Here is a 14,097-nt window from a genome sequence, read left to right on the forward strand (position 1 = left end):
GGGTCAAAAGTGCCCAGGATCCAGTGAGAAGATCCTGCAACAACCCTCTGATTATTACTATCAGGATAATAATCATCTCTATGAACAAGAGCAATAGCTGTAATGATAGACTTGCAAATGCTGTTGATGTTTTGCTTGCTATGTCTCCTTTCATCTCAGGATATCAAAGTATCTTGCAAATTAATTAAGCCCTGGGAAATAAACATCATGACGTCACTGTTAGGAAAAGGGGAACTGAGGTACCTTGAGCTCAGGTACTTTGTGATGGACCCCCTCCCCGACCCAGAGGCAACAATCAAATGAAAAGGTGATAGTTCCCCCTAAATGTTATTTTCTTCAAAGGTCTCTGGCTCAAAGTATTTGTATTAAATTCCTATAGGCATCTATTTTGTATCTGCCACTGTGGGTACTAGGCTACGTGAGCTAATCTGAAAGAAATGTGCAGATGGATGCTTCCTGCCCTCTGATGGAGGGAGAAATTACATGAACTGTGTGGTCACTTTCGAAGCTATTGTCAAAGAGCCAGAGAGCAGACCTCCCCTGTGGCAGGACACAGAGAGATGGTGCCTTCAGACGAGGCTGCATGTGCGTCAGGAGAAGGGCAGAGAGGAGAGAGCTTTCCAGGTAAAGGAGAGAACAAGCCTGGCACATGGCAGACTCGAGAGACACAGTCTTGACCCAGGGGTGATGAGCACAGGTGCTGTCAGCCTGGAAGTTCTTGACTTTGAGCCATGAAATCCAGACATGATGCCACAGGTCATGGGCCACTGTGGTTACCTGGGTACCCCGAGATGTGCACCAGGAAGGAGACGGTGAGCCGGGTCAGTGGACGTGGCTGGCATGGCAGCCCCGCTGCTGGCGGGCAGTGGGGAGCCAGCGAGTGTTCAACACCAACTAAGAGGGCATCTGCTGTTCGATGTCACCCCGCCTGCAATTACAAACGATGCCCACGATCTAAACAACCCACAACGGAAAAAGATCTTTTGTTCTAAATGATTGCTGTCGTTCCTGCTGACTTTTGATGTTACATATGGAAGCTTCGAACGAGTGTGTTTTTATTATGGATTCTTTATTAAGCGTTTTATTGACATGAAGGTTAATTGGGAGAACCCCCAGTTAGACTCAGCTGCGGGCGTGCATGTAGAGGGCAGCTTGCGACGGTTCAATGTGTTTTGAGTTCACTTTGGGGAAAGTCCACGTCTCCGAAGCCTGTCTTTAAGTAGCAGATTCAAACTAAACGATCACAAAGCGGAAGGCTCAGAACTTGAGTTTCTGTATTTCCAGGCGACCACTTGGTGTGTTTAATTTGTATTTAAAATTTAAAACAGTGGAACAGATTGCAAACGGCTGAGGTATAATATTTTTGTTGGGCAAGTACAAATTTTCTTTCGTACACGAAATACTTCAGTGAATTTGAATAGTATCCTTACAATTGAAATTTATTCTTTTAGGAAACGTTGCTTACTTTGACCGTAAAGAACAAATCAAGAAAATAATCACTGCTGGTTATTATATGATTATTTGTGAGAATATTGTATGGAAGAGGGAGATGGTAGAAATGCTCTATTCTGGGGCTCACAGTACACAAAGTGTGCCGTGCCCCAGCCAACGGCCGCAGAGACGGACGGAGAAGGAGCTGGGGCAGGACGTGGCGTTCACCAGCACGTTCAGGGCCGCGAGAAGGGAGAAAGGGTGTAATTGCATCTGCTTTATCGATAAAGGTATCCACAGAGAGAAAGCGGAGGGAAAGGCTTTCCTTTGTATCCTCACGTACAGTCTAGAAATTACGTTCTGAAATGTATTGTTTCCTAGCTGTTCTTTCATGAGCCTCTGTCTCTCCAAAGATACACATTCCACCGCAGAACTTGCATTGTCAGTTTTCCTGGTATCTCCCCGCCGTGCCTAGGACAGTGCTGGACGTGAGCACCTGGCGGCCTTCACCGCGTTTCCGTGGAGACTTCTTCGCAATCGACGGCAGTTTCTGCTCAAGGCCCTTCCTTCTCCCTGGAGAGAGTCTCCTCGTGTCACGGCCAAGGACTCGGCTGGATGGCGCTCATCAGACCGTTCCGCGGCTGTTTGCTGCCCTGCCACGTGCTCACGGTGCTAACCCACTGGAGAGGGTGAAGGGGAGAGAGGGCACAGCCCCAGCCAGGAGGGACTGATGGTCTCCCGGGAGGTGGAGCCACAGACAACACGGTGTCAAAATGTGCTTCTCAGACTGTGAGTCCGGGAAGGCTTCAGGGAGGTGGTGAGCTCCTGGATGGGGCTTGAAGGGAGGGATGGATCTGGAAAGGAGTAGAGAACAGAGGGGGAATGGGAGGGACCCAAGTGTGGGTAACGTCAGAACCTGTAAAAAAGGCAAGGGTCCAAAAGTTGATCCCCAGGAGCCCGGACCCATCCTTCACCTAAGTGATGCTTACTTTGTTGGGTCCTTACTGCAGACGCTCAGGTGGACCCTAAGTGCTTAGATGACCCAGAAATGGGGACTCAGGGGGAGAGGGGCATCTGTAAGGGGGACATTGCACCCCTGTCTGGGGTGGTCATCCCGGAACCCCCAGCTCTGCCTACACATGGTTTAGAGATGGGAGAGTTCTACCCTTGTTCACACCCACACTTGGGGTGGGAGCTGGGGAGACTCGGGGTGCGTGCTGAACGACACAGGGCAGAAGCCGGGACGGGGAGCTGGCCGGGCCCTCCTGGCCCCCCCAGGTCATCCAAGCCACACGGGTGGTCCCTCAAGGGGCTTGGGACCAAGTCCTGGAGGCACCAGCCAGCCTCTCCTTATGGAAAGAGCACAGTTTCATAGAGTGATTAAGGCTTTTCACTTAACAAACAGAAATCCCGTAGTCTGGGGCAAACCTGAGCTGCAAGTTCACTTAGCTGCCGCTACGTCCTCTCCCGCGCTGGCCCGCACCCCTCTGTCCCGGCGTGGTCTGCTCTCCCGCTGGGCACTTCCCACATCCAGGCTGTGAGTCCCCCCGGCCATCTCCACTTTCAGCTCCACCAGCAAACGTGTGGATGGTGCCCAGATGAGCTCCTCGCCAAGCACCAGGGGCCTCCGGCACTTTCAAAGGAATCTCGTGGCCATCAAAGGGTGCCCAAGACCACAGGAAAGGTGGGGTAGGGCAAACCGAGAGCTGGAGGAGCTCACATCCTGGGGAGCGGATTCTCCCTGTGCCCCCTCCAGTCACGCACGCGCGCTCAAACACACACGGCAAGCGGCCCGTCCCCGAGCTGGGGGTGCAGCGTTCTCTCCCTCCACCCACCTGGCGAGAGCTGCACCCTCCCGCGGCGTGGCTGTCGGATCCCACACAGCGGAGGCCATGCCAGCGTCCTGGAGTTGGGGTCCTCCTGGCGACCATCTCTCTGTGCTCCCCAGCCAAGGGCAGAGCGGGGCGGCCAGCTGGTCCCCTCAGCTGGCTTGCCTGCCGATAGCATCGACCCTGCTTGTTTTTCCATTTTAATAAGCGGCACTACAGGTAGTGTAGAGGCGGCAGCCTGACGGTATAGAAGGCATATTTCAGAGCCAAATGCTGTGCTGTTGTTTTGGGTTGTCTTACAACGATCAAAACAGCCCAAGTCATGGTAATCCCAGTCTTACCTAGTGATCAGATGGAAGCAAAACTCAGTGATCAGAAAAGCAGCTGATGGGCACAGAGTCCGCGAGGGGAGCTGCGTTCCCTCCCGTGGCCTGGGAACGACTCCAGCCACGCCAGGGAGACCACCGTCCTCCGCCCCCGGCACTCTGCTGCCGACCACGACGCCTCTGGGCATCTCAGGCCAGATCCTGGCATTTGACTGCCCCTACGGAGATGAGAGTAGAGATGTTTCTTTCTGAAAGGTTCCCACAGTTCCAGCCGGAGGCTGAACGGAAGTCATCCACCCAGGCTCTAGGGGCTGTGCTGGGCCTTGGTTTATCCATTCAAGGTGTCTCTCCCGGGGTCCTGGAGGGTAGAGCTGGCTTCGGGGATGTACTCTGATGGCCAGAGTGGACGTTGCTTTGCTTCTTGTAGCACATGATTTCACAGCTTGTGTGTTCTGGGACAGCACATGGGACCTTTGTCCTCCAGAGGGAGGACAGGAACTCTCAGAGGCCATCAGATGGTCCCCTCCCCTTCCTTTCAGCAGGTGAAGGTCTAAGGGTCCGTCCACATCACCATTCATACTACTGATAACAGCCGCAGTGCAAAATTACATTTGTATATAAATCGTAAAAATTAAATAAATTGTGTAAAATGTACATTTAATTTTTCAGAACCCTTTCCTTAAAGATCTCTAAGAAATAAGACTCCACGGTGAGTCCATTGAAAGCTGGGATAGGAATCTAAGTACTTCAGTTAGTGATGATCTACAGTGAATGGAACACGGGGGAGGAAACACCTTGGAGAGAGCGAGGGGTACCACAGGCTCTGTCCCTGTGAGCCCTGGATGCTGTGCAAAACCACAGTCCAGTCAAGCCTCTTCCGGGGACCCCAGGGCAGAAGCTACTGACGATCTAATGATGGCCTTGCACATAGTAGGTTGTCAATAAACACGCCTAAACCAGGTGAACAACTAAACAAGGGTACAAGCTTATTCCCACTCATTCTGGGGCTGGACCCCAGAAACAGAAGGCCTGCGGGACAGCAGTGGGGCTTGCAAGTGCGGGGCCGGGAGGAATCCTCGCGTCCTGGGTCTGGCGTCAGGCAGAACTGCTCTAACTCCTGACGTTTCTCCCTAAACCTCCACCGCCGCCTGCCCTCTGGTCATCTGGTACTGTCTCAGGAGCACAGACGTGATTTTAAGACTACATACGTCTATGGACCAGTGGCTACAATGAGGGTCCATGAATCAGGGCAGGCAGCAGAGGACGCTACCTGCAGGTTAAGGCAATCGCTAAGCAACACCTCGCCCTCGTTCTAGACGCCCATCTAGACAGGAAATTCTACCTGGCCCCATGCAGCCAGCGATGCGGCAATGCCAACGAACACAGAGGTATTTTGACGCATGTGACAACTGCCGCCTCCCCACAGGGCACGAAGGGGCTCTGTCCTGGCATCACTGGCCCCTGAAAGCCCTCCAGGCCAAGGCCATGCAAATCCTCAAAACGGAAACGTTCCCTGATTCCTTAGACCACAGTCGGCCAGTGAAGAGCTGAGATCAGCCCCTCAGAGCAGCCCTGGCAGGAGCACGAGCCCCAGGCACGGGCGGCGCTGCCGACAGGGAAGTGGGGACGGGTCCAGGGTGAGGGGCTCAGCCTGAGACGGAGCTGAGGTGGGTGGGCGGCAGTGGGACCCCGGGCTGATGACCAGCGAGGAGGGGCTGGCGGGGGAGGGGAGCCCCCTCCCCAGGGCAGCACCCCCGGCCTGGAGCAGGGAGCCCACGTCAAGCAGACATTAGAGCCGCTGCTCTCAAGAAATCAGTTGATTTCCCCTCTGTTGGACCCAAGCAGAGACGCCCACACGGCAGTGCAGGCCTGTCTGGCGCTCTGCCCAGCAATCACTTGTCGGCAGTTCACCTCGGGCTCCAGTGCGAGGCTCAGATCCCCAGGGCCAAGTCTGTCTCGCGTGCGCTCCCTCCGGCGTGCCCATCCCCACCCCACGGGGCACGGGTTTCACCCAGCCTCCGGGGAGGTACAGGTCCTGGGACAGAAGAGGAAAGGACGGTGGGACGGCCTCACTTTTGTCTCCATGGGCTTCTAGTCACAGCCCTTTCCGCAGTGAGGGCCTGTGGGACAGCCCTGTTCACTTCCAGTCCAACTGCACACCTGCACCGTCTATACCTGCACTGTGTCCACACCTGCACTGTCCACACCTGCACTGGGTCCACACCTGTACTGTGTCCACACCTGCACTGTCTACACCTGCACTGAATCCACACCTGCACTGGGTCTCCATCTGCACTGTCCACACCTGCACTGGGTCCCCATCTGCACTGGACCCACACCTGCACTGGGTCTCCATCTGCACTGTCCACACCTGCACTGGGTCCCCATCTGCACTGGACCCACACCTGCACTGGGTCCCCATCTGCACTGAATCCACACCTGCACTGGGTCTCCATCTGCACTGTCCACACCTGCACTGGGTCCCCATCTGCACTGTCCACACCTGCACTGGGTCCCCATCTGCACTGGACCCACACCTGCACTGGGTCCCCATCTGCACTGTCCACACCTGCACTGGGTCTCCATCTGCACTGTCCACACCTGCACTGGGTCTCCATCTGCACTGTCCACACCTGCACTGGGTCCCCATCTGCACTGGACCCACACCTGCACTGGGTCTCCATCTGCACTGTCCACACCTGCACTGGGTCCCCATCTGCACTGGACCCACACCTGCACTGTGCAGGGTATTGCAGGGGTGGCAGGTGCCTGTACCTGGGCCCACCCTGGAGGAGCTTGCAGTTCTCTTGAGGATTTTAAAGTTACACCTGTCAATCCTGCCTCTTGTAATTCTTTATGATTCCCGTACGAAGAATGGTTTTTGTATTTTTAAATGGCTGAAAAAAATCAAATAAAAAAAATACTTCATGACACATGAAAATTATATGAAATTTAATGATCAGGGTCCATAAATGAAGTTCAATTGTAACACAGCTCTCCTCGTTCCCTCGTGGGCGGTGTCTGGCTTCCTGGCCTGACTGCAGCAGAACTGAGCAGCGATGGCAGAGACCCTATGTCCACGGGGCCTAAGAGACTTGCTACTGTGTCCTTCACAGAAAAAGACCCTAAGTAGACTTTGAAGTTCATGGAGACAAGACTGAGAATGTCCCAGCCAACACGGTGTCCCATGGCCTCCCCTGGACTTGGCCTCAGTGGGCACTTTCAATATGATAGATGAAAGAATAAATACCAAAACTCCTCGACGGAAAAAATCTTAAACTTCTCTAGGAGCGTATTTTATACACTAGGGGATTCTGGTGATCCGTTTGTAGGTTTTTTTCCCTTCAGTGGTTCCAGAACCAAAAGCCTTGGGACAGCCCCTCCTCCTCCAGGAAGCCATCCTGGACTTCCATCTTGCATGGATCCCTCTTCACCCGCTTCTGTGCTGTCTTCCGTGCGTTGGACTTCTGAACAGAGCCTCTCCTGGGTTCATTGACTTGTAGAAAGTTTCTTTTATTTGGGACACCCGAAGCTCCTGCATCTTCTTCTAGGGCAAGGCCTGGGGGAATCTGTGCGTGACTTGTGTGGTTTCCCTTCCATGAATCTCTTCCCCTTTTGTGAGTGGATGTCCTTCACTCGGTATCAACAGACGCCATTATGATGCTGTGTTCCAAGGTGAACATTCGTGAACGTCCTTACAACCTAGAGTAGCAGTCCTCAGCTGACCTTCTTCCCACAAGGACATGAGCTCCTGTATTTTGCCCTCTTGTTTTACCCCAGGGTTGTATCCTGTTAGCCAACCTAGATGTCTTTCTGGACCAGGATTCTAAACGTCCGGGTGGAGTTCACAGCTGGACCCTAGGGAACAGAGTGTAAGATGGTAAACGTGCGGGCTTCACACATAGAACACACAACAGGTGAGCGAGCGCAGCCTGACAGGTAACATGTAGCCCCGTGATGGAGCATAGCTCAGAGGTTGGCCCTACTACTTCTTCCCTAGTAGTCCTAAGCAGGAATAAAAATACCGACTTCTTCGAATTAGAATAAGAATTATATGGGGATATGTACGAAAAGTGCATAAGCCCCAGCTTGTAGTGACTGTGCAATAAATGTTCTTCCCTGTGCTCCACAGGGCAGGGAGCGGGGTTTTCTCTTTTTGTTTTATTGCTGTAGCTCCCAGCACAGGGTTGTGTGGGGTAAGAACCATCGTCCAATGATAATCAGTAATGAAAACAGGTAGCTACTTCCTGGGAATCTATTGGTCGACTGCTCTGAAATGAACAGACAATAGAAATAGGGTTGTTAGACTTCAAAACTAAAAATAAAGGTGTTCCAGTTAAATTGAAATTTGAATATGTGGGATATTCATATACTAAAAAAAGTATTCATTGTTAATCCAAAATTCAAATTGAACTGAAGATCCTCTGTTTACCCAGAAACCGTAAATGGAAGGGGTTTCTGAGTCACGTTCATGGGCAAGGAGAGCTAGAGAGCAGGTGTAGGAGGCTCTCCTTCCTGCCCGTGAGAAAGGCCTGGGAGATGAGGACCTACCAGATTGATCGTAATAAGCAACTCATTCTTTTTCATGGGGATTTGCCTCAGTCTGTTGACCAAGATCTGAAGCCTCTAATCAGGAAGACTCGGGGATGCACGTGAGCTTGAGGAAAGGCCAGGAAGCTGGCTGGCTTCACCTGACATATAGTCCTAACTCCCCAGAGCGATTCCACCAGAAACCAGGAAAAGCCTATGCTTGTTCTTCAAGGCGTTTGAAGGTAAATTGCACTGAATCTTAGGCATTTTTCTTCCTCAAATTCGAGACATCGTATCAATGTGGCAATAAGGTTTCTAATTACGTGTCTGATCTGATGTGAACTTATTGCATCTTATCAAAAACGCATACATTTCCTAAGCCTTCATGTAGGCAGACTTCACAGTTTGCTTTTCCTTTAGTTATGCTTTAAGGAATACTTTTGAAAACCAAGCTCTTTTTCTCCCTTATTGACAAATGACACCTTTCTTATTAACGAAGTGGTTCTTAAGTCTTCCTACTCAATCATCAAAATCTCTATTATTATTATTTATCATCTTCCTTATCATTTCTCACACTGCTTTGCATGCAGCAAAAACAGCTCAGAGTTAGCACCACCAATTAAAAGGTAAAACAAGCCTGAAGAATTCTTTCTTGGTAATAAGTTATCCATTAAATACTGCTGAAGCTGTTCTTCTTGTAAAACGTATGTCAACATAATCTCAAATACTTTTTGTAAAGTACCGGTAGTAAGACATTAAAAATGACAAAAATGTCTTTAATCTATAAAAAATGTAATCACCTGAGATCATTTGCTGCACAAGGAAATAAATATTGCCCAGACTGCTCTATGCAACCAGCAGCTATTCTGAGGGGCAGGAAGACAATTACTTTCTAGTAGACCATCAATAGGAGTTGTATCATCTCTTCTCCCTTCAACAAAGAGGAGTGAATCTCATGATCCGTAACTCGTGAAGGATGTCGCAACATACCTCCTTCTTTGGGGAAAACCAAACAAACACACTGTATTTTAGAAGCTGAAATATATCCACTAGTCAGTCAATTCACAGACATAGAGAACAGACTTGCGGTTGCCAAGGAGGACGGGGAGACAGGGAGGGATGGATGGGGAGTTTGGGGTCAGCAGATGCAAACTATTACAAATAGGATGGATAAACAACAAGGTCCTGCTGTAGAGCACAGGGAACCATATTCAATATCCTGTGACAAACCATCATGGAAAAGGATATGAAAAAGAATATATATATATGTATAATGGAATCACTTTGCGGTACAGAAGAAATTAACACAACATTGTAAATCAACTATACTTCAGTAAAATAAATGTTTAAAGAAAGAACTGCTTTAAAGAGCCAGAGAGAGAGAAAGAGATGTGGGGATACGGTGCTTTACAGTTTGGAGGTCCAAGTCTTCCTATGTCCCAATCAAATACAAAGACAATAATTATGCAAATAGAGTCTCAGGTCAATCAACACGTCTATCCGTCACTCCACAGGTGCTCACTCAGTACCGTGGGAGGAGAGATGCATGTACATGGGAACCAGTAGAATATGAACATACAGCCAGTCTGGGGCAGCTGAAAGAGAACAGGAAACACTGACTGAGGAAAAGGAACAGGGCTGTGTTGGCCAGAGCGCTGAGGACCACAGCTCTCCAGTTCCGCCGTTATTTCCACGCACAGGGAGCTGGGACGGTAAATAGTAGGGTTTCTTGTGAAGTTCATCTGAATAATAAAATAAAGTCTCCTGGAGATGCATGGAGAATTTGTTGATTCTGCATCGGAGGGTCGGTCGTATTTCAGCCTGCGGGGTTTTTAGGGACCGTGTGTTCAGGTCTTGGTTCACCCCAGCACAGCTAAGACACCCAAAAGTTACTGTAGCTCATGTCAGCGATTTTCAAAGGTTTTTTTAATTGTGGTAAAAAATACGTATAATATTTATCATCTTAACCGTTTTATGGGTACAGTTCAGTAGTGTGACGTATGTTCACGTTGTTGTGAAACGGATCTCCAGTGTAGGATTGGTCACTCGAAATTCTCCACAGAGCAGAGCGAGCTCTGCCCTTGGTACAGCACGTAAACCAACTATTTCGGTGAGGGCTCAGCATCCTGACCGTTTTTCTGGAACTCGTTTTGAAGTCTTGTCTTTTTCTCTCTGCAACTCCCAGCCCCATGCACATCCTTTTCCTCCCAGGGATGTTAAACTCTGATCTCTTCCAAACCCTTCTCTATAAAAAGGCAATAGTTGACTCAGCAATTCCACTCCTGGGTGTATACCCCAAAAAACCCCAGAACTCTAATCCCAAAAGATACAAGCACCCCAGTGTTCATAGCAGCACTATTTACAATAGTCAAGACATGGAAGTTACCTAAATGTCCATTGACAGATGAATGGGTAAAGAAGATGCAGTACATATATATACAGTGGAATACTACTCAGCCATAAAAAAGAATGAAGTTTTGCCATTTGCAACAATATGGATGGACTTAGAGGGTATTATGCTAAGTGAAATAAGTCAGACAGAGAAAGACAAATACTGTATGATATCACTTACATGTGGAATCTAAAAAATACAACAAATTAGTGAGTATAACAAAAAAGCAGCAGACTCACAGATCTAGAGAAGAAACTAGTGGTTACCAGTGGGGAGAGGGAAGGGGGAGGGGCAACAGAGGGACAGGGGCTAAGAGGTACAACTACTATGTATAATATAAGCTACAAGGGAATTCCCTGGCAGCCCAGTGGGTAGGACTCGGTGCTTTCATTTCCGGGGCCCGGGTTCAATTCCTGACCAGGGAGCTAAGATCCCACAAAATTCACAGTGTGGCCAAAACATTAAAAAATAAAACATAATATAAGCAAAAAGGATATATTGTGCAACCCAGGGAATATGGTCAATATGTTATAATAACTATAAATGGAGCATAACCTTTAAAAATTGTGAAGCACTATACGTATGCCTGTAACTTATATCATATACATCAACTCTACTTCAATTAAAAAAAAAAAGAAACCCATAATGGGATTACAATGGGGGGAAAAAAGGTGATACTGTTAACAGTTTATGATAATATCACCTTGGGGATTCAAATTTTAACCAGGCAGTTTTAAGCTAAAGGAATGAAGCTGTTAAAACAAGTCCAGGCAGTAGCAAACAGACAGGCGAGGATCCGAGGGTCAGGTGGGCTGTCCAGTCCTCCAAGCCGATATACCTGGTGCACAGGCAATGTCCAGGCTGGTCACGTAGGGAAGAAGCAACAAAGCAAGGGGTATTGCACACGGCTCATCTGTGGAGCCTGCCTGCCCACAGCCATTCTGCCCGTACCTTGTTCTCTGTGATTCTGGCAACTTCTGGGCGCTTCACGGGTCCACACCTATCTCACGAGTCAGCCTGTGGCTTTACACTGTTTGGCTTGGAGCCATGAGATAACCCGGGAACTTCAGCTTTCTCTTCTGGGAATCAGACTTGGCAGAGTGAGGACTGTGTGCAAGCCCAACTAGTGAGAAGAAACCAGGAACGTGGAGAAGAAGCATGCCAGTTAAGACAGACACATGGAGGTATTTGGAGCAAGGGAGAGATGGAGATGAGGACAGAAACAGAGATGGAGACAGAGACAGAGATGGAGATGGATATTACATGGAGAGAGAGACGGAGACGGGGATGGAGACGGGGATGGAGATGGAGATGGGGATGGAGACAGAGACAGAGAGAACTCCCGGATGGGACCCAGGATTCCCAGAGGCTACTGCTGGTCTCCACCCCCAGTTCTCGTTTCTGAGGAATTGCGGGGGTTTGCTCCATCAGGAGCTCAGGAAGATTCATTCCACCGACTCTCCCACAGTCACCACCTTCACACGCACACTCTCATTCCTGAGGTCACTTTCGATATGTCTCTTGAAAGCTAAAGGACCCTAAAACAGCTGCTCTACAGGAAGTCCCCAACCAACTAGGAATGTCACTGGGGGCCAACTGAACTGAAGGATTTGTTCCCATTTTGGATAAAAATCTTTGCAAAATTCCAAATTCCACCCCCCACACACACCTTTTTTTTGCTTTACAAAAGAATCTAGTGGCTAAAATTGAATACCTTAGATTAAATAGTTCAAAACATGAATATTTGACCATCTTTGATGACCAAAAACAGCAGTTTATTATGAGAACCTAACAATTTCTGTAACACAGGACCTTAAAGACCTTGGGTCACCATCTATGATTTCAACTCTCGTTATGAAATATTGGGGCGTGGCTAATCTTAGATGAAGACCTGAGAAGTTTGCCGTGCTGAGGGAGGCTGCTGCAGGGGGTCAGGAGGAAGGGGGAGGCTAGAGACAGTCGTAGGACCATTTTCTTCGGACAAATGCTTTGTATGAACCAACTTCTTTGTCATTTCAGAGCCGGGAAAAATATAGCTTGGACTTTTGGTGAATTGCATTCCTACTAACGAAGCTTTGGCTGTGCCGGCTGCAGCAGTAACAAGGTGTGGTCCTCTGGTCACCACTCAGGTCAAACCTCCTCTGAGACTTGACAGTCGTCCCTTGCCCAACGCCCCCAATTCAGGATCCCAGGGTCCAAACAAGCAAATTCACCTCCCCAGCGAGTTCTTCCCATGGGATGGGATGTGTCACTCCAGTCCTTCTTTTAATGTCCAACCATGAATCCTTTTTTACATCTGTAGTTTAATTAGGGCATTTAATATCACCTAATCCTCTGTCCAAATGCACTGCCATCCTTTCCTCCACCACACACACACACACACACACACACACACACACACACACACACACACACACACACACACACACACACACACACACACACACACACACACACACACACACACACACACACACACACACACACACACACACACACACACACACACACACACACACACACACACACACACACACACACACACACTGGACGGGGCCCCTGTGCCCGGAAGGGGCCGTAAGGAATTTTCAGTTGTGTGTTCGTTTTGCTAAGGGCAGTTTTATTGAAAGTGACTTTAAACAGTTTCGGCCTTCTTGTCAGTAGGGTTTTCAATGACTTGTATAAATGGTAGAAAAACTAACAGGCTGAAGTTCAAATGCAGTAGAACTGATAAAGATTTATGTTTTGTTTTGGAGTTGCAGTGATTCTTTTCTTTGAAGACTGGAAAAAGGACACATTTCTCTACTTCTTGTGAACCAGGGAAACCCCCGTATTCACAGAGGGCGATCAGGTTGGGAGTCACACGGAGGCATGAAATAACATTTTCTCTGCGTCTTTGAAGCTCTTACTGTTCCAACTAGCAGTGCAGCTCGACTGTGCTCCTAACTTCCTTTTTTCTTTTAAGAATCCTACGCAGGGGTGATTCTCTGCCAGGAGAGTCAGGGCGCCGACCCACTAGGGCAGGCCCGGGATGGATCCTGGATCCGAGGGTACAGGCGGGAGTCAGCACAGCTCACAGATCACGTCTCTGCTGAATATAGGCTCGTTCTTGACACCTTCCCGGGTCCCCGCTCAAAACTCAGCTCGCCTTTTCCTCCTCCCCTTCCTCCCTGCCCCCCGAGCCCTGTCTGCGAGCCCCCATTGCCTTTGGAACAATGAACAAAAGCAAGAACAATCCCAGAGCCTCTTGCCTCTGTCTTCCACGTGCCTCCTGCGTCTTGTTTCCGTGGTCTCCCCGACCCCGCAACAGCAGAGAACCCCAGCCTGTGCTCCGTGCACCAGACCCAAGGCAGGGCCCTGGGGGACGCCTCTGCACCCAGACCTGGACCCGCCCGCCCTCTGCTGATGCGGGTCTCGACTCCAACCTTCCTTCTCCTCCGCTCCATGCATTCGGATCAGGGTCACCCCTCCTGGGCCAGCGCGGTTCCCACTCCCTCCACCCACCCCTTCCACGGTGATTGTTCCCCGAGCATTTCCAGGACCACCGACACGGCACGGAGCCTGAACTGTCCTGGGGAGTTGGTGACGC

General features: G+C 49.7%; 1 protein-coding gene across 4 annotated transcripts in view; it reads left to right on the top strand.

The window, feature by feature from the left end:
- LOC132597841 (uncharacterized) overlaps window positions 1–4,229 on the top strand; it is a 76,121-nt gene extending 71,892 nt beyond the window's left edge. For 3 of the 4 annotated variants that reach the window (XR_009565228.1, XM_060305059.1, XM_060305060.1), the window contains one exon: window positions 1–4,229. This exon is cut by the window's left edge and continues 552 nt beyond it. Coding sequence is in view for 1 of the 4 variants with exons in the window: in XM_060305058.1 (XP_060161041.1) it covers window positions 1,907–2,162 (256 nt within the window). In the remaining 3 variants the exon portion in view is untranslated. The other variant, XM_060305058.1, reaches the window with a different exon arrangement.
- Window positions 4,230–14,097: the final 9,868 nt, after the last annotated feature.

Source organism: Globicephala melas, chromosome 9 (genome assembly GCF_963455315.2).
Source record: "Globicephala melas chromosome 9, mGloMel1.2, whole genome shotgun sequence".
NCBI lineage: Eukaryota > Metazoa > Chordata > Mammalia > Artiodactyla > Delphinidae > Globicephala > Globicephala melas.